General features: G+C 45.4%; 1 protein-coding gene across 1 annotated transcript; it reads right to left on the reverse strand.

The window, feature by feature from the left end:
• Positions 1-2,770: 2,770 nt before the first annotated feature.
• LOC311109961 (uncharacterized protein) lies at positions 2,771-21,232 on the reverse strand (the record flags this gene model as incomplete). The annotated part of the gene is made up of 7 exons (XM_084188476.1): positions 2,771-7,343; positions 9,926-10,103; positions 11,185-11,394; positions 16,821-16,987; positions 17,171-17,345; positions 20,702-20,845; positions 21,226-21,232. 7 exons carry the CDS (start codon positions 21,230-21,232, stop codon positions 6,374-6,376), a joined length of 1,851 nt encoding a protein of 616 aa, XP_084044602.1. The 3' UTR covers positions 2,771-6,373.
• Positions 21,233-21,890: the final 658 nt, after the last annotated feature.

The following is a 21,890-nucleotide window of genomic DNA, read 5'->3' on the forward strand; positions in this document are numbered from 1 at the left end:
GAGGGAGAGAGAGGAGGAGGGAGAGAGGAGGAGGGAGAGAGATGGAGGAGGAGGGAGAGAGATGGAGGAGGAGGGAGAGAGATGGAGGAGGAGGGAGAGAGATGGAGGAGGGAGAGAGAGAGATGGAGGAGGGAGAGAGAGAGATGAGGAGGAGGAGGGAGAGATGGAGGAGGAGGGAGATAGATGGAGGAGGGAGATAGATGGAGGAGGAGGGAGAGAGATGGAGGAGGAGGAGGAGGGAAAGAGAGAGATGGAGGAGGAGGAGGGAGAGAGAGATGGAGGAGGAGGAGGGAGAGAAAGAGGGTAGGGGAGGAAGTTAGATAGGTAGAAATAAAGGTGAAGAGAGAGAAAGCAGTGTAGACGGAGAGAGAGAAAGAAAGAGGTAGATATATATAGAGAGAATCACCATACTACAGGGAAGGAGGAAAAGAGCGAGAAGTGGAAAGACCGAGGGAGCCAGGCCGCTGGGTGGGAGCTCCCTCCTGCAGACACACACTTCTGTCTAAGCAGCTTTCCTCTCAGGGCGGGGTCAGCCCAGGTCACAGAGGGATTACACTTTTGGCAAACAAGAGGGAGCTCCTCTCCCTCTGTCTCTTCACCTCTCTCTCTCTCTGCCTGCAAAGACTCCCCCGTGACTCGAACCAGCTGTAATAAAGCCAAGGTAGCCTGAACCTATAAAACAAAAAGCTAGCGCTATCGATCGGTGCCGGCCAACTTTCGCGAGGTGGTGTCGAAAGGTCTCCGCTGTGCAGACAGCTTGAGCCCAGGGGTGGAGGGATATTGTGATTTTTAAAAAAAAATATGAAAGAAAAAAAGGTTGACCCTTTTTGGAGGGAAGGAGAAATTCTACATTTTGGACAATAGCGTTGGATAGTAATTAAGGTGATATAGGAATGATCTATGTAAATATGAATGGAATAAGTCAATCTTTAGATGTCTATATACCCTCAAATCAATACATGTCCTGCCATGTGTGTGTAGGAGTGAGTCTCCACTAGTGTGTATGTGAGTTTTTATGTGTGTCTCCATCTCCACTTCCTAATCAACATTTCCACTCATAGGGAGGTCAGCTGAGCAGGCCCCTAGTGCCCCTGGCCCTGCTTTGAACTTAATTAAGCAGCTTTAAACACACTGGAGAGAAGATTCATTAATACCACGGTAAGGCAAACGGCCAGACCAGATCTAGACGCCAACATTGGAACTACATAGAGGAGAGAGAGGAGTTTCAGGCTTGAACACGGTTGAACTCTGTAAGGTTAAGATCCAGGGCAGTGAGATTACTATTTGATCCATTGGATTTGGTCAAGTATCACTGGAACTCCATTCTTTACTCTGAGCAAGGCTTTTTGGAACCCTGTGGATGAGGTACTGTATATACAGATGGTCGGCTAATATGAACAGATAGCATTACTGTATAACACACACTGACTTTCAAGACAGACACGTCTAATTCAAACTGAAATAGTGCATGTCATATAAACAGCCATGTGTAACAGCCAATACTTTGAAGGGGTGAGAGAGAGAGAGAGAGAGAGAGAGAGAGAGAGAGAGAGAGAGAGAGAGAGAGAGAGAGAGAGAGAGAGAGAGAGAGAGAGAGAGAGAGAGAGAGAGAGAGAGAGAGAGAGAGAGAGAGAGAGAGTGAGTGAGTGTCTGCTTGTCTGTGTCTGCCTGTGTGCTCATGTGTGTGTGTGTCTAGGATACTAACTGTAGGCCTGTTAAAGGAGAACTCCAGACCAAGGTGTTCTATAGCTCGGGGCCTAACGGTGATAAATGAGTCCTTTAATATCTGCAAACACTTTATCTCTGCTTCATCTGTTTTCATTAGGCCGGCCCCAACCTCTGGCTGGGTGAGAACGTGCTGCTGCTGTCTACTGCCTCCATTAAAGCACTGTGGACATGCCCCAAATGGCACACTATTCCCTATGTAGTGCACTACTTTTGACCAGGGCCCATTGACAGGTTGGTTGTTTAGCAACAAAACCGACGAGTGTGCCACTATGGGGCAAAACAGAAGGTGTTGGCTTAGATTGTTGACAACATGTAAGCTATATTTAGTCTCCAATGTTTATTAAAAACCTAAATAATAAATACATTTGCACAATGAGCACGTGTTGTCTCTCAAATACATTGTTACTGTTGTCAAAGCTAGCTAATTTTAGCCATATTAGCATAGACGTAACATCAGCCAAAACACCTCAAAACAAGACATGGTATCAAAAAACAAGATAAAACTAGCTGAAACGAGCCACTTACGATTCACTACATGACAGTTTGTCACTGTTGCTAGCTATCTGGCCATCCAGAATCATAACAACTCACGGCCTTCTGCCACATTGAAGAGCGCGCATCATTTTCGTCGTTGTCAGCTAACCAGTCTATGTCGGGCCCTGGTCACTTTATAGGGAATAAGGGTCCAAAGTAATGCATTATATAGGGAATAGGGTGCCATTTCAGACACAATCTATCAAACGTATAGAGAGCTGCATCGCATCAGGAAGAGTCCCCTGCCTCCTCTCATAAGACGCCACAGTGAAGTGGTTCTTTCTGTCTGGGGATCGTAGGTCTGAGTGTTGGCCGGTTAGATTGCTTGAGGTATTCCACATGACATATTTGCGATGATCTATTGCTGCTGTTTTCTTTCCTGGTGTAAACGTCTCCACCTGTGTAGTAACTATACCTGGAGAGAGGCAGTTTCAACTACATACAATCAAGACAACATGACATTGAAAATCCCATTATAGAATAGAGAGGAAAAACCAGACATGGGGTGTAACATCTGATGTAAGCTTTACTTTCAAATCCTGTTACATTTAGATCTGGCAATTTTTGAACATAAAATAATGCCTAAACAAAGAAAACGAATACAAAAACCAAAAAAGTACAAATGATCTATTTACCAGTTATTGTCACAAACAACCCTGTACAGCCTTAATGAACTAATAAAAAAGCTTTATACAGCACATACCAATTTTTACTGAGTGCCAAAAAGATTAACGTAAACACAAAAAAAAGAAGATAGCTGAGCCTTGTCGAGTCATAAAATACAGCAAAACTTAAAGCTAACTGATTGTAGATCGTGCAAGTGGCGATCCTAACAACTAAATGCAACCGAAGGAAGTTAGTTTGGAGAAAAAACGATGAAGTGCTAAAAACTAGAAGAGTGAGGAGAAAGAGAGAGAGAGAGCAATGTCATGCATACTCCGAAGTGCTCAGAAAGGTAGTTACTCGATATAACATAAAAAATCACCTTGTGCTGCTTCTTTATAATTATGCAAAAAAAATGTAATAATAAGAAAAGATAAGTGCTTAGAAATACTGGGTTTGGAAAGGACAGAGAAGCAATCCCTGTTGGCCTTTTCTTTTCCTTAGACACACCAACCAGACCAGGGGGGCGTTTTATAAGAAGAAAGAACTGCAGCCATTCTTGATTACATAATGATTATGCGGTGGCTATATAAAAAAAAAAAGGCATACAGTCAGTCATAAAAAGATGGGCACATCCTCTTATTTTTTGTTTTTAGATTTGGACCCTGAAAATCAGTTTGACTCATTCTCAGTGGTCTCAGGCGGTTCCCTTCCACCAAGTGGCACTAGAGTATAACATATTATGCGGATAGATAAGGAGCTGGAGCTGACCTAGGAGTGTGTGTGTGGTAGGGGGGGCTCCTTGTACTCCTATAATGTAGCAGCGACCAGCGGACAGCATGCTGAACATTGACAACATAGCAAAGGGAACTAAAAGAAAACCAACCACAGGGGAGAGATTTAACTGTTACACCCCTCCACCGTTAACAGGAAGTGACGGATTCAATCCTAGCATCACAACCTCGTTTTTAAGTTTAATTTGGTCTTAACAATGCATTGTTCTCTCAAATGTTTTGTTGTTGTCATCATTACGTAAAAAAAAACTAAACAAAATCCACCAACAACAAAAAAATCACAAGAAAATGAAAAGTAGAAGAAACAAGCAAAACAATTAAGGTAAAAAAAATTAAAATCCCTTTAAAAATAAGAAACCATTTTGGCTTAAAGACCACTTGGGAATGCGAGCACTGTCAATTAGATGGGTAATGCTTTTTAATTAAAAAACAAAATGCCTGTATTATAATACCTGGTCTCATGTACACTCTCCATTTTGAGCATCTCCATTTGTACAGATAAATATATTTTTTCATATTTCAAAAAGTGCAGCACTGTGCAAAATTGGCTTTCACAATTTAGCCTGGGCCCTTTGGGTCTCCCAGCGTAGTATAGTTTGACCTCGGCTGTCTAATTCATACAATTTGTGTTCATCATCTGCGCTCTGCAATTTTACAGAGGTAAAAACCCTCTGCACTAAACCAGAAAATGTCTACCCAACAAAAATCCTAACATCACGGTTTTGATTCAGATCGTTCACAGCAAACGTCTTAAAAGGTAATAAGTCTCTTTCCGGTGATATCCTATCGGACCGACAGATCAAACGTTTGCAGAACAATATGAACTAGCTAAGTGCTTTTGAAATGTGACTAAGTTAAGTGCAATTACAACTCAGAGATGGAGAAAAGGGGGATAGAAAGCAGTACCATGTCTTCCCACTGAGACAGAAGCTACACCACCAAAACCAAACCAATGGCTGCTTCCTCATCAACAACATTGGACCTATTGGAGCCTTCATCAAAATGGCTTCTTAATAATGATGCATGTTAGTAGAAAATGCTCATCGTCCTACGTTTAAAAGGCTCAGTAAAAAAGAGAAAGAGAGAGGAAAAAACAAATGGACAACCGAAAAAGACACAGAAGGCCACTGACCTACAAAACCAACCCCTTGCCTTCTTTCATATAGGCAACGGAACACAACAGTCCCTGCCTGCAACTACACCGCACATCTGTATCACATTCCTCATGTACATCAACAAAGAAAAATACATTCATTCAAGTCATTTTGGAACAGTTTCTTTCTGTTTTTTCTTTTACACAAAATTACAAAAGAGCTCCAAAAAGCACCATTGAATCGGCCTGTGGTGACCGGAGCGGTTGGGGGTTTTAACGCCCCATTAGCTGGTCACCTCCACAAAACAGTTATCTCTTACATCTTATCTAACGTAATAGTGCGCCAGTCCATACATAGTTCTGCACATGATGCTGGACTGAACATCACCTGGGTCGTATTCATTAGGGCACAACGTAGCATAATGACAAGTTCTGGTGATTCAGTCCTTTTTCTTCAGTTTGGTGCCTAATGAATAGGACCCTGGTCTCAGGGGTTACAGGTGGCCTTGTGGAACCTTTGATGTGGAGTGGTGGGGTAACACTAATCTGGTCCCAGATCGGTTTGTGGTGTCTTGCCAGTTCCTACGGTCATTGTCAAGACAGCACAAACAGATCTGGGACCAGGCTACGGTTACACAAGGGCTAAGTTGGGGAAAGCAAAGACTATAGCATAAGGCTATAATGTTTGTTACATTGATTTGAAAAACGTTTCAATTGGAAAAGGGCCTTGAGTAGAGAATGTCACTTGTTCTACCCACTCCACCGCACAAAGTCAAACAACGTACAAGATGTCACCTGTGTGCATGGGTTGCCAAGACAACCGTCACCTGAGACAAAGGTGAGCTCGGTCGGCGTTTGATGCATATGGTTTCACCATTACACAAAACCAAACAGATAAAGTCAAAGCTTAGTTGTGGGGGAGATCGAAGGATACAAAACTATGTACAGTACACATTTGTTAAATAATTCATTAAGTGCGTGATTTGAGGCGTTGCTTTGGAAACGGGACTTTTGAGAAAAAGCGCTTCGTTTCATTGGTTCTTGTTCGCGGCGCATCACAATTTAACAACCTGGGGATTGGTTCATCATACCCTATTAAATGACGTGCGTCAAAGTTACCAGAAACAAAGAGGCAGGCATGCTATTCTGATGCGTAGTAGCCAAAAGACAAAAATGCACTAAAAATGTCAGAGCACTTGCAAGTTCTGTTTCTTCTTCTTTTTCGACTTTTCTAACGAAAACAAAAACTAAATACGGATACGTTTTACAGGTAATGCAGTTGGGTCCAGGTCATTCAAAAGTCCAAAAAACAAACATTAGAAAATAAAAAGTAGAGAGAGTGAGTAATAATTCAATCGATATAACAGATAAGAAAAGCAGCTTTTGATATAAACGCATTTTTTAGCACATACAGCCTTTTCTCTGATAAATTGGTTTTTTTGTCTACAATAACTACTTGTCTGTCTCTGTCCAGCTTATTCAGCTGGCTTGATTGGAAAGTTTTCCCCATCGCAGTGGATAACGATCATTCACACCACTGTCCAGGGAGAGAGGGATGGCGAGGGAGGGGAACGAGAGGGAGGGGGAAGAGAAAGGGATGAGAAGGAGGAGAGGAGAACAGTCACACAGTCTTGGCTCTCTCCTTCAGTCCCAGTCCTAGGTAAGCCAGGAAGGAGTGTTTGAGTGAGGTGGGCGAGGGAGGAGAGGAAGAGGGGGAGGAGGCGGTGGAGGAGAGGAAAAGGGGGGAGGAGGAGGAGGGCCTCTGGAGTCTGGAGAGGGGCGAGTGGAATGTGGAGCGGTGGCGGTGGGTGAACAGGGTTGTGAGGGGGATCAGGTGCGCCCGCTCGCAGTTTCCCATCTGCTCGTAGAGGTGGCGTGGGGAGGGGAAGAAGAGGGAGGAGCCTCCGCCATTGGTTGTGGTCGCTGTCAGATAACGCTGGGCTGGGGGCGGGACATCCTGTTGACGGTGGTGTTTCCCTGTGATGAGTGACAGGGCGACAGACTGCAGGGCCTGCGAGGCAGAGAGAATCATGAGGGGGCTGCTACTACCGCTCCCCCCGCTACTCCCATCCCCACCTCCACCTACCCCCAGGAGGAAGGGCTCCCCGCCCCGCAGAGACCCCACCAGAGAGCCCCCTAGCTGGGCCTGGAACTCCTCCTCGCCGGCCTCCTCCCCTTCCCCTCCACCCTGGTGCTTCTTGAGGTGGCGGCTGAAAATGAAGGGGTGGGTGGTGGTGAAGGGGCACTCTGTGCAGCCGAAGGTCTGGCGCGGCGCGTGCTTCAGCTTCTTGTGCAGGTTCAGGTTGTCCTTGCGCTTGCAGCTGTAGCCGCAGCGGTCGCAGTGGAAGGGCCGCTCGCCCGTGTGCACGCGCACGTGCTCGATCAGCTTGTTGGCCGTCTTGGACAGGTAGCCGCACTGCTCGCACTTGTAGTGGTTGCCGAGGCGATGCTCGCGCACGTGCCTCTCCAGCGCGGGCTGGTCGCGCCACACCGACTGGCAGATGCGACACTTGTACTCCATCTTGTAATGGGTCTTCAGGTGGCACTCCATGGCCGCCGGCCGATTGGTGGAATAAATGCAGACGGGGCACCTGGGAAACAGGAAGGAGGAAGTGGAAGGAGGCGTGACATGGGATATACACACACAATAGCGAGGGGAGGTTTAATGAAGAGAGGACTTAAATACACGACGACCAAAATACACACCTTAAGACTTCAACACAAGGGAGGATGAAGACAGGGAAAGGTGAAGGAGGAAAGGTGTGTGTGATGTGGCCTGAATATTCTACCCTAAGGGAATGATTGGTGTGTGTGTGTGTGTGGTGGAAAGTGTGTGTGTGTATTGTGTGTGGGTGGGTTGGGGTTGAAAGTGTGTTTGGAGTGAGTGTGTTTGGAGTGGGTGGGTTGGAGGTGGGTGGAGCATGTAGAACTGTAGGTATGTAGAACTGGGCAGAGACAGGTTGTGGAAAGAGAACAGGATTGGACGGAATTAGGAATGGAAGGATAAATGGAAATGTGTCACTTACATTTAAATAGCACCATTCATCTGCTCTGGGCCCCAAAGCGCTTCACAAACCCTGCAGAACAGAATCACCTCAGAATACAACCAGCCACGTGGTGAAGACCCTACACACGCCTTCCCTCTCCCACACACTCCTGGACATACACTCCTGAGTACACTGGTAAAGGGAGGCCCTTCTCTGTCCTACACACGCCTCAGTACACACTCCCCGAGTGCACACTTCTGAGTACACAGTCTTTAGTGCGCTATCCTCTTTGATACACACTTCTGAGTACACACTACAGCCCTTTAAAAAATATATATATTGTCTACAACTTCTTGTCTGTCTTTTGTCCAGCTTATTCAGCTGGCTTGATTGGAAAGTGTTTTCCATTGCAGTGGATAACCATCACTCACAGTCACCCCACTGTCCACTGCTGAGTACACACTACTTAGTACACAGTCCTGTCTGGACACACTGCTCTAGAGATACCCCCTTGAACTGGACTGAGGGGTCAGCTGTGTTTGGGCTACCTGTGCCCTTGTGACTGCTTTTAATTCTGACCTCTCAAACCTTTAACGGCACAGCTAATGTGGACACTGTCTGTCTGGTTTTAAAGTCAGGATAGTGGATGGATTATTAACAGACATAAAAACACTGTACTAAAACGACTGAACTAATTGCACCCTTGAACATTTGAAATGTGAAATAAATATATTCCCATCTATCTAAAATTGACTAATACTGTTAGCAGTGTTGATGGTGTGTGTGTGTTCCTGTATTGACCAATGAACGTGGAAAGAATCAGTGGTGGCGTATTGAGACCTTAACCTTGTCTCTAACTCCATGTAACAAGACGAGACACTAACACATACCTCAGTAAACTATAACCCTGACTCTCTCACTCCAAACACCAAACCAACTGCTGATCTAATGCTACAGATGGCTAGACAATGAACAGTATCTGGTGAATAGTGGTGACAGCTTGACATTAACATGGTAAAGTGAAAGTGTAGGCCGATCAGTTCATGATGAGATGAGTTCAATGGCGTCTGATTGATATCGATGGCTCTACACATGCATTGACTGACTGCGTATCATGGCAAACAACTTCGACAAATTAATAAAAAAATAAAAATAAACACAAAAATGACAGTGACTTGTGTTAACAAACAATCTATTTTTACTGCGTTTAAATATTTTCCTAGATGTCTGTTCAGATTTCCTGTTAAGTAATTGCAAGTGAGTGCATGTACTACTTTCATTCCAGATGGTTTCAAATGCAATCTGGGAAAACAGAAAATCTATGTGGTATAAAATATGCATCGGTGTGTGCAGGCTTTAAAAGCGCTAGGCTAGGCTAGGCTAATGTCATTAGCATGTTGTTGCGTGTGTGTTGGATGGCCTTCATGTACTGGCAGCGTTGGTTTAACATGAACAGATAGGCTAAACGGCTACGTATGGTCTACGGTGTGTGTGTCTACGTCACACAGTACAACGGAGGCTCCTATAGGGGTATAGTAGTATTGGGTCAGAGGGGGAAAGTGTTTGGTATCTAGGGCTGTGAGTGTAATAGGGGTTTATATATACTGTGTGAATGTCTTAATCGTTTCAGTGAGCTAGATGTCCTATGCATGTGAATGTGTATGTTGGACAGTGTCTGTGTGTTGACGTCATCTAGTTTGAAAGTGTGGACGACTGCGGTGAATGCGTGCACACATTCACAGTTCAGACTGCGTGTGTAGTAAGTTGACGCATGTGCTCTTACACGCATGTTTTCGACTTAATGTGCATACTATAATGAGCAGTCAGTCTGTCAGTGGGTTACAGCCTGTCTGTGTGTCTGTACATGTGTGAGGGAGGAGTCGGGGTGGGACGGGACGGGACAGGGGGGTGGAGTAGGACGGGACGGGACAGGGGGCGTGGAGTGGGACGGGACGGGACGGGGGGGTGGAGTAGGACGGGACAGGGGGGGTGGAGTGGAATGGGACGGGACAGGGGGGGTGGAGTAGGACGGGACGGGGGTGGAGTAGGACGGGACGGGGGGTGGAGTAGGACGGGACGGGACAGGGGGGGTGGAGTGGGACGGGACGGGACAGGGGGGGTGGAGTGGGATGGGACAGGACAGGGGGGGTGGAGTAGGAACCTCTGTCTGTACTTGCTTTCCTTACTTGAGCCCTCCGGTGGGGACGGTGTGACACTTCTTGTGCTCCAGCAGCTGCTCGGGTGTCTTCAGGAACTTGTGGCACACGTCGCACTCGAACATGCGCGTGATCAGGTGGATCTGGAGGTGGCGCTCGTACATGGTCCGCGTCTTGCACACAAAGTTGCAGAAGACGCACTCGAAGCCTGGGGAGGGGGGAGGGGAGAGGGAGTTAGCATGGTTGCAGTGCTCCCCATCCTCATTTAAGCATTACCCACACGATATCCTTGTGTGCGGCTCAAATTATTGCTAATATTTTACCTCACATTGACATCACTGCATGATTTACGTGAAAAAAGTATGCGTTTTTGTTTGCTAGCTGTTCCGGTAGACTTTCAGTCATTGCGCTAACGCTAGTTAGCAATAGCGTGAGAAACTACCTCTAACTTCCATCATACTGGACGCAGAGACAAGCATGGTATCCATGAGTTCATCTGACTCTGGGGAAGTAGATAAAGGGCTTAGTTGTCAAAATCTCACACTATCCCTTTAAAGGCCCAGTGCAGTCAAAATTCTGTTTTTCCTGTGTTTAATATCATATTGTACAAAAGCTGATGAAACTAACACTGTAAAGGTGTGAAAACATTTGATCAGTGTTATTTCCTGATAACTGCTGGTTGAAAATACAATCTACACAATACCTTCTAATCAGCAGGTTTGCATGAGCGGGAGTTTCGGCTTTCCACAGTGACATCACCATGCGGTAAATTAAGAAAAAATGAGCCTCATTATTGTTATTTTATTGTGCAACTTTTTTTATTTTATTTTTACTTTAGTTTATTTTGTAAGTATTTTCATAACTCTATTTTCTTAAAACTGCATTGTTGGTTAAGGGCTTGTAAGTAAGCATTTCACAGTAAGGTCTACACCTGTTGTATTCGGCGCATGTAACAAATACAATTTAATTTGATTTTAATTGGTCAATAGACCAATAACAAAGAGTTCCAAACCTCTCTGCCAATAACAGCTAGTTTTCAGTTTTCCCCTCCCCACTCAGACCACTCCCAGACAGTCCTAGCAAAATTCTTGCTTGAAAAATTGTTTTTTGCTAAAAAAGCTATTTCTGCCCATTTTAATTGAAATCTATTACAGTAAGGTACTTATTGTTACCCAGATATTGAGATAGAAATGGCTGCATTGGGCCTTTAAGGATACAGAATTGGAAGTAGATTAAATTAACTGTAGTTCTACATAATGTTCCAGCCTATACATCCCAGAATTCCTTGCCTTTCTCAGACTTCTCTTCAGTTCCTGATCCCGAGTGGCTGCTGGAGCTGGATTGGCTGCCTGCAGAGGAGGGAGGGGCTAGCAGGTTCTTGAGCTCCTCATTGCCGTGGGTGAGTTCCCCACCCTCTGAACTGTTGAGCGAATCGCTGAGGGCCGACAGGGAGGAGGAGGTGCTCTTGGTCTCACTGAGGGGGCTCCGCGAGTTCAGACCTAGGAGGTAGGGTCAATCATCATCAACATCATTGTTATCATCATCCTCATCGATAGTTGGGGTGATTCAGAAAATTAACCATTGTAATTACATTTCACTTTCCTTCCTGAATCTCCTGAGTGATTAAGTAATAATGCTGCAATTCTGTCACTACCAGCACTGCCAGTCATCATAAGTGCTTTCTCAACATCAGACAGGGTACCTCAAGCCTATAAAAGGAGGAAAAGCACTAAACTACAGTAAAAACTACACAGTGTGTTGACTACAAAATGAAAATCACACACACTGCAGGCAGGCCGGCTCAGCTTCAGTGCCATGTCCTCTGACTGGAGCCCCACTGCCAGTTCAATCAACAGCCAGTGTGCTTTTATTGATCTCCCTCTCTGTCCCCCTCTCTCTCTCTCTCGGTGTACCTCTCTCTCTCTCCCTCTGACCGTACTTCACTGGGATAGAGAAAGAGACTACGAGAGAGAAGAGGGGAGGAGGAGGGTCACGGCTAAGGGAGCTAAGATGGCGGGAGCAACTCAGGGCACAGCTCAACAAAGGGCATTCAGTCAGGGAGAAGGAGAGGAGGGAGGAGCAGGAGCATAGGGCTGCTGGCTGCCATGGATTGTGAAATGGCCGACGCCAGCTACCTCAAACACATATCCTCACACACACTTGTATGTGTGTGCGCACACGTCATAGGCACAAACACACTGAGGCATTCACACAGATGCATTCAAAGACACACTTTCATCCTTGACTGTGAGAATGAGAGAATGCAGGTATAGAAATGCAGAAAGCAGAGTATGCAGGTACAGAAACGCAGAAAGCAGAGAGTGAAATAGCATTGTCTCGCTTTTAACTCAAAAGACAAAATGAGACTCACCACTCCACTATCTAAGGGAGCTATAGAGTACATCATGCTCTGAACATTCGAGGAGTACATGTCCCTTGAATACGTCAGGAAACCACATTATTTATCATCCCTGTTGGCATATTCCCTGTTAGCTCTTTTTCCAAGGTCCAAGACGCTATTGAAGAATGTATACAGTCAAACGCACTTCACTTTTTATGAGTGTGGAAACGTTGTGAACTATAGTTACCCTCCTCTACGTATTTATTTGGACAGTGAAGCTAAAACGTAGAATTTGGCTCTATACTCCAGCATTTTGGATTTGAGATCAAGTGTTTTATATGATGCGACAGTACAGAATGTCACCTTTTATTTGAGGGTATTTTCATACATATCTGTTTCACCGTTTAGAAATGAAAGCACTTTATGTATCTAGTCCCCCCATTTGAAGGTGCCATAAGTATTTGGACAAATTCACTTATGTGTATTAAAGTACTTAAAGGTTTAGTATTTGGTCCCATATTTCTAGCACGCAATGACTACATCAAGCTTGTGATTCTACTAACTTGTTGGATGCATTTGTAGTTTGTTTTGGTTGTGTACCATACAGTATATCTGTCCTGTTCCTACTGTACCACCATACAGTATCTCTGTCCTGTTCCTACTGTACCACCATATAGTATCTCTGTCCTGTCCTGTTCCTACTGTACCACCATATAGTATCTCTGTCCTGTTCCTACTGTACCACCATATAGTATCTCTGTCCTGTCCTGTTCCTACTGTACCACCATATAGTATCTCTGTCCTGTTCCTACTGTACCACCATACAGTATCTCTGTCCTGTTCCTACTGTACCACCATACAGTATCTCTGTCCTGTTCCTACTGTACCACCATACAGTATCTCTGTCCTGTCCCTACTGTACCACCATATAGTATCTCTGTCCTGTTCCTACTGTACCACCATATAGTATCTCTGTCCTGTCCTGTTCCTACTGTACCACCATACAGTATCTCTGTCCTGTCCTGTTCCTACTGTACCACCATATAGTATCTCTGTCCTGTTCCTACTGTACCACCATATAGTATCTCTGTCCTGTTCCTACTGTACCACCATATAGTATCTCTGTCCTGTCCTGTTCCTACTGTACCACCATACAGTATATCTGTCCTGTTCCTACTGTACCACCATATAGTATCTCTGTCCTGTCCTGTTCCTACTGTACCACCATACAGTATCTCTGTCCTGTTCCTACTGTACCACCATATAGTATCTCTGTCCTGTCCTGTTCCTACTGTACCACCATACAGTATATCTGTCCTGTTCCTACTGTACCACCATATAGTATCTCTGTCCTGTTCCTACTGTACCACCATATAGTATCTCTGTCCTGTTCCTACTGTACCACCATACAATATCTCTGTCCTGTTCCTACTGTACCACCATATAGTATCTCTGTCCTGTCCTGTTCCTACTGTACCACCATATAGTATCTCTGTCCTGTTCCTACTGTACCACCATATAGTATATCTGTCCTGTTCCTACTGTACCACCATATAGTATCTCTGTCCTGTTCCTACTGTACCACCATACAGTATCTCTGTCCTGTTCCTACTGTACCACCATATAGTATCTCTGTCCTGTTCCTACTGTACCACCATATAGTATCTCTGTCCTGGTCCTACTGTACCACCATATAGTATCTCTGTCCTGTCCTGTTCCTACTGTACCACCATATAGTATCTCTGTCCTGGTCCTACTGTACCACCATATAGTATCTCTGTCCTGGTCCTACTGTACCACCATATAGTATCTCTGTCCTGTTCCTACTGTACCACCATATAGTATCTCTGTCCTGTTCCTACTGTACCACCATATAGTATCTCTGTCCTGTTCCTACTGTACCACCATACAGTATCTCTGTCCTGTTCCTACTGTACCACCATATAGTATCTCTGTCCTGTTCCTACTGTACCACCATATAGTATCTCTGTCCTGGTCCTACTGTACCACCATATAGTATCTCTGTCCTGTCCTGTTCCTACTGTACCACCATATAGTATCTCTGTCCTGGTCCTACTGTACCACCATACAGTATCTCTGTCCTGTTCCTACTGTACCACCATATAGTATCTCTGTCCTGGTCCTACTGTACCACCATATAGTATCTCTGTCCTGTCCTGTTCCTACTGTACCACCATATAGTATCTCTGTCCTGGTCCTACTGTACCACCATATAGTATCTCTGTCCTGTTCCTACTGTACCACCATACAGTATATCTGTCCTGTTCATACTGTACCACCATACAGTATCTCTGTCCTGTTCCTACTGTACCACCATATAGTATCTCTGTCCTGTCCTGGTCCTACTGTACCACCATATAGTATCTCTGTCCTGTTCCTACTGTACCACCATATAGTATCTCTGTCCTGTCCTGTTCCTATTGTGCCACCATATAGTATCTCTGTCCTGTCCTGTTCCTACTGTACCACCATATAGTATCTCTGTCCTGTTCCTACTGTACCACCATACAGTATCTCTGTCCTGTTCCTACTGTACCACCATACAGTATCTGTCCTGTTCCTACTGTACCACCATATAGTATCTCTGTCCTGTCCTGTCCCTACTGTACCACCATATAGTATCTCTGTCCTGTTCCTACTGTACCACCATATAGTATCTCTGTCCTGTCCTGTTCCTACTGTACCACCATATAGTATCTCTGTCCTGTCCTGTTCCTACTGTACCACCATACAGTATCTCTGTCCTGTTCCTACTGTACCACCATATAGTATCTCTGTCCTGTCCTGTTCCTACTGTACCACCATACAGTATCTCTGTCCTGTTCCTACTGTACCACCATACAGTATCTCTGTCCTGTTCCTACTGTACCACCATACAGTATCTCTGTCCTGTTCCTACTGTACCACCATACAGTATCTCTGTCCTGTTCCTACTGTACCACCATATAGTATCTCTGTCCTGTCCTGTTCCTACTGTACCACCATATAGTATCTCTGTCCTGTCCTGTTCCTACTGTACCACCATATAGTATCTCTGTCCTGTTCCTACTGTACCACCATACAGTATCTCTGTCCTGTTCCTACTGTACCACCATACAGTATCTCTGTCCTGTTCCTACTGTACCACCATACAGTATCTCTGTCCTGTTCCTACTGTACCACCATACAGTATCTCTGTCCTGTTCCTAGCCCTAGCAGCAGCCAGGCTCCCTGCTGTGGGGCCACCAGTCTGACCCCTTGACCATGTGGCTGACACATGCTGAGTTAGGCCATTTCCAAATCTGTCTGGAGCCTGGCATGGGGAGATGTGGTGTCCAAACACTACCAGCTGACAAATAACACCCAGCAGTCTTTTCTACAGCCCCACTGTGGTATGTTTTAAGCAGCTATGTTTTCTAGTGTGTGGAGGCTAGTCTAAATGCCAAGCTGGGATGTGGACTCTCCACTCTGTGTTAGTGTCTGTGTGAGAGAGGGTAAGAATGTGTATGTGTGTGTGTGTGTGTGTGTGTGTGTATAAACCCTGGCCCGCCTCTGAAGGACCAGAGGGCCTTATTGATTTCTTCCCCTCCGGCACGACAAGGGGCAGCCCTCGTAGATAAACAAGGTCACTCCCCGGCCTCCATGAGGACCCCTCAGCTGTCTGCAATGCTACCGGACAATCCCACACACCCTGCCATGGAAAGGGTATGACAGACAACAGCATCGGACGATAAACCGGACAAAGACGCTACTGAACGAAAATACGATATCGACCGGCCGGGTTTTGGACCTGTGGTCCAGGGAAGGTTGAAGGAGGGAAAGAAAGAAAGAATCTACTCGTTGTGTTATTCAAAGCGGAAGTTGTTTCTGTTTGGAGAGTTTACAGAGTTACAGAGTCTCCGGTCTCTCTCTCTCTCCCGGGAAGGGACTCGTTTTATGAAGCTTTACTATCACTTCAGTCCAGTGTGTTGAGACTGAAGGTGTTGGTTCCCTCTCTTATAAACGGCTGTAAACTAAACTAGCCATTTCTACTCCGAGCAGTCAGCAGTAGCACCACAATCTGCAATACTCCCCCCAACAGCTCCCTCCCTATAACATGTTATTGCTGATCTAAGAATCATTCTAAAAAGGTTTGTACCATCTCTTCATAAAGCTAAATATAGCTTTGTGTGAGTATTTTATGATGGACTTTAATAAATTGTTACAATATAAAACCTTCTGTTTGGATTCTTTGGCTACGCTCCGAGATGCAGACAGTTCCAGTCCTCCTCATGGATTTAAAAGGAATGGACTGGGTGTAAGGAATGGTGTCCACCCCCTCTTTCTAGCCCATGCTTACACCAAAACAATGCTTTAAAACCCATGAGTCCGAGTGAGCAGATAGATACACGCTTCAGGAAGGGAATCAATACAATTTGGAACAACTCGACGACAGCAAAATCAAGTTCAGCTGGAAAATAAATGCAATCAAGTTGGTTGTGCAAGCTGACTTCATCCTATTGCTGCCACCAGGGACAAGAGGTGGACCAAAACTATATCCATACATCTCTATACAATATATGCCTGAGCAGACAGATGATCTACCTGCGTGTCCTTGACTGACGTGGGTCTTCATGTCACTCTCCTCTACACAGACGTAGTCACAGGCGCTGCAGCACAGAGAGAACATCCACTGCTCCTTGTCCACGTGGAGAGACATGTGGCTGACGAACTGGGCGTTCAGCCCCGTCTGGAAACCACACGCATGGCAGCTGGATGGACAGGAAGAGGGAAGGATTGGTTAAACACTGATCTCAGAACAGGTTATAGAGGGGATAGGACATCATTAATTCCAAATCAAACCCCAAAGCCTGACCTCAGACCAGGTTATAGAGGGGAGAGGACATCATTAGTTCCCAATCAAACCCCAAAGGCTGACCTCAGTCTAATAGTACCTGTAGTAATAGGGGAAGGTCTTCCCGTCTCGTCCCTCAGCGGTGCTGACGGCGCTGACCATCTGCTCTGCGTCGGTGCTGACCAGCTTGACAGAGTGGATGGTCAGGTGTTGGTTGAGGTTGGCTCGGCACTTGGCTGCATAAGGACACAGGTGACACGTATACTTCCGCTCCTCTGGAAGGACAGATGGACGGACGGACAGACAACAGGAGCAGACTCTCAATGTCTGAGAGAGAGAGAGCGGTAGGTCTACAGGCACACATACACGGGGACACACATTCGTACACACACTTATGCGTAATACGCACACCATATACAAACGCATGCAGGCACACGCACACGTACGCAAACATCATGTATCCACAAATACAATGAGTACATCCCTCTGTATAAGAATGTCTGCTTAGTGGACCAAATACACACACACACGCAAATCCTATTACATCAGCTACTAACTAACGCACACACACACACATTTGGCCCGAGGACATGAAACCAGGGAACCTTTGTGTGGCCCGGGTAAACCAAAAACAACCATCGTGATGACATATGCCCCCGTTTCTGCTCTCTGTGGTGTGGCCAAGCTGTTCTCAGCCAAACAACCCACTCACAGGGGGAGTGTATGTGTGTGCGTGCGTGTTTTGTATTAGTGTGTGTGGACCATGAGTTTTCATGCATAATAATATGTAGGTTTTTCCATAAATGTGGGTGCATTAAAAATACTAATTTAAATAAAATTAAAATTGAGAATGCATTATATTTTACAGCAATGACCCTTATACTTGTGGTAATGCCAGGGGAGCTGAGATCTCTGATCTGAACCACTGAGATTCAGGACCTCTGTTTGGATGTCTCATCCCAAGGATCGCTTAGACGGTAGTGTGTGCTGTGTTCACATGTCTTTAAACACTGAGTGAACAAAACATTATGAACACCTGCTCTTTCCATGACATAGACTGACCAGGTGAATCCAGGTGAAAGCTATGATCCCTTATTGATGTCACTTGTTCAATCCACTTCCATCAGTGTAGATGAAGGGGAGGAGACAGGTTAAAGAAGGATTTTTAAGCCTTGAGACAATTGAGACATGGATTGTGTATGTGTGCCATTCAGAGGGTGAATGGGCAAGACAAAATATTTAAGTGCCTTTGAACAGGGTATGGTAGTAGGTGCCAGGCGCACCGGTTTGTGTCAAGAACTGCTGCTGGGTTTTTCACGCTCAATAGTTTCCCGTGTGTATCAAGAATGGTCCACCATCCAGCCAACTTGACACAACTGTGGGAAACATTGGGGTGAACATGGGCCAGCATCCCTGTGGAATGCTTTCGACACCTTGTAGAGTCCATACCCCGACGAATTGAGGCTGTTCTGAGGGCAAAAGGGGGCGCAACACAGGGGGCGTACACTCAGTGTATGTATTTATATGTATTAATATTTATTCATACAGTACCAGTCAAAAGTTTGGACACACCTACTCATTCAAGGTTTTTTCTCTTTATTTGTACTATTTTCTACATTGTAGAATAATAGTGAAGACATCAAAACTATGAAATAACACATATGGAATCACGTAGTAACCAAAAAAGTGTTAAACAAATCAAAATATATTTTATATTTGAGATTCTTCAAAGTAGCCACCCTTTGCCTTGATGACAGCTTTGCACACTCTTGGCATTCTCTCAACCAGCTTCATGAGGTAGTCACCTGGAATGCATTTAAATTAACAGGTGTGCCTTGTTAAAAGTTAATTTGTGGAATTTCTTTCCTTCTTAATGCGTTTGAGCCAATCAGTTGGGTTGTGACAAGGTAGTGGGGGTATACAGAAGATAGGCCTACTTGGTAAAAGACCAAGTCCATATTATGGCAAGAACAGCTCAAATAAGCAAAGAGAAACAACAGTCCATCATTACTTTAAGACATGAAGGTCAGTCAATACGGAACATTTCAAGAACTTTGAAAGTTTCTTCAAGTGCAGTCGCAAAAACCATCAAGCGCTATGATGAAACTGGTTCTCATGAGGACCGCCACAGGAAAGGAAGACCCAGAGTTACCTCTGCTGCAGAGGATAAGTTCATTACAGTTACCAGCCTCAGAAATTGCAGCCCAAATAAATGCTTCACAGAGTTCAAGTAAGAGACACATCTCAACATCAACTGTTCAGAGGAGACTGCGTGAATCAGGCCTTCATGGTTGAGTTGCTGCAAAGAAACCACTACTAAAGGACACCAATAAGAAGAAAATACTTGCTTGGGCCAAGAAACATGAGCAATGGACATTAGAGCGGTGGAAATCTGTCCTTTGGTCTGATGAGTCCAAATTTGAGATTTTTGGTTCCAACCACTGGGTCTGTGAGACGCAGAGTAGGTGAACGGATGATCTCTGCATGTGTGGTTCCCACCGTGAAGCATGGAGGAGGAGGTGTTATGGTGTGGGGGTGCTTTGCTGGTGACACTGTTGGTGGTTTATTTAGAATTCAAGGCACACTTAACCAGCATGGCTACCACAGCATTCTGCAGCAATACACCATCCCATCTAGTTTGCGCTTAGTGGGACTATCATTTGTTTTTCAACAGGACAATGACCCAACACACCTCCAGGCTGTGTAAGGGCTATTTAACCAAGAAGGGGAGTGATGGAGTGCTGCATCAGATGACCTGACCTCCACAATCACCCGACCTCAACCCAATTGAGATGGTTTGGGATGAGTTGGACCGCAGAGTGAAGGAAAAACAACCAAAAAGTGCTCAGCATATGTGGAAACTCCTTCAAGACTGTTGGAAAAGCATTCCAGGTGAAGCTGGTTGAGAGAATGTCAAGAGTGTGCAAAGCTGTCATCAAGGCGAAGGGAGGCTATTTTGAAGAATAAAAAATATAACATATGTTTTGATTTGTTTAACACTTTTTTGGTTACTACATGATTCCATATGTGTTATTTCATAGTTTTGATGTCTTCACTATTATTCACAATGTAGAAAATAGTAAAAATGAAGAAAAACCCTTGAATGAGTAGGTGTCCAAACTTTTGACTGGTACTGTATGTGTATTTATATGTACGTATGCATATGTATTAATATGCATAAAAGCATGTACAGACACAGTAGTATGTGGTTTTGCATCAGATATGGTGTGGGCCCCAATGCTGTGTGTATGGATCCATCTGGCTCTATCCACTCTGGGGGGCAGCGGTGTGTGTGCGCGTATGTGTGTGTCTGCGCATCAGTGAGTGCGTCCGTCCGTGTGTGTGTGTGTGTGTGTGTGTGTGTACTGGGACGCAGGGCAGCCTTCTGGCTTGGTAATTACGCGGGCAGTTTTCCCACTGAGACTAATCATGGTGGTAATCTCTTTAAAGGAAAGGGTAATCCAGTCTACTAAACTTTATTTACTTATTACAGGGCATTACACACACACAGTCACACACACAGACACACGCCAAGGGAACAATGACAAGACATGTCACAACACACACAGGGAACTGTACGCAGAGATGCAAAGGGAGTGTGTGTGTGTGTTCGTGTGCTTAGTGGACTCACCTGTGTGTAGAGCCAGGTGTCTGGAGAGGGTCTGTTGCCTGCCGAACACCTTGCCACAGACAGGACAGGGGTAGAGCTGCTGACTGCTTAGTATCCCCTGGGACATCCCGTTCCCCCCCGGCTCTCCACCAACCTTCTCTGGGTCTGGAAACACACACACACAGAGTACCGTCACCATCACAGTTCACCATATTTGACTCACAACTTTCTCATAACCTCCCCACAACATTTGCACCAGGAGGTGAACTGAAAGTCCACATATTGTAGGAAAGCAATCAGCAACTGAAACGGAATGGAGTCCAACCTTGTTTCATATTAGTCCAACTCTACTCAAACCCTCACATCTTTCTCATACCAACAAACACTATAGCCTTCTCAAGTTCTTCTCAATCTTTCTTCCTCTCCATGCTAATCAGACTATACCACACTGTGCCCCTTGCCCCTTCCTTATCCCTCCATACAGTACACCTCTGTGTGTGTGTGTGTGTGTGTGTGTGTCTGTGTGTGTGTGTGTGTGTGTGTACCCTCCATCACCCATGAGTCCTAAGCCCTCTCTAGTGTGTGGTTGTCCATGCTAATCAGACTATATTGTAATACACTACCACACTGTGCCCCCTGTCTCACCCAGGGATACAGCAGGGAGGGAGGGGGAGAGAGAGAGAGGGAGGGGGAGAGAGAGAGGGAGGGGGGAGAGAGAGAGGGGGGGGGGGGGTAGAGAGTATGAGAGAGAGAGAGAGGTAGAGAGAGAGTGCATAATAGAGAGAGGGGGAGGGAGAGGCAGGGAGGGGTGAGGAAACGTGAGAGAGGGAGAGAGAGTGAGAGAGAAAAGGGAGCACCTTCTCACCCGACAAGAAGAGATACAGAATTAACCTTCTGATGAAGGCACGGCTCTCAATTAGGATTCCATGCCACTCCTCCTCATCCCCCTCTCCTCCCCTCCATCGGGTAAATAAATAAAAAAGTGGACAGGGTGGGCTTCCGTCATCGACACAATGCAGCTAGTCTCAAATGGACGCCTGGCACCACACTACCTAGGATCCTATTGTTCTCAATGATTAGACAAGGTAGGGGGAGAGTGGACTGACTATACCGTACTCCACACAGGATGGCCTTTCACATAGGGACATTTAATAGGGAACACTGGAAATCACCCCTTTACAGTCCACTATTTACCTGCTGTTAGCTTATA

This window comes from Coregonus lavaretus (genome assembly GCF_964263955.1).
Source record: "Coregonus lavaretus genome assembly, contig: SUPER_35_unloc_1, whole genome shotgun sequence".
NCBI lineage: Eukaryota > Metazoa > Chordata > Actinopteri > Salmoniformes > Salmonidae > Coregonus > Coregonus lavaretus.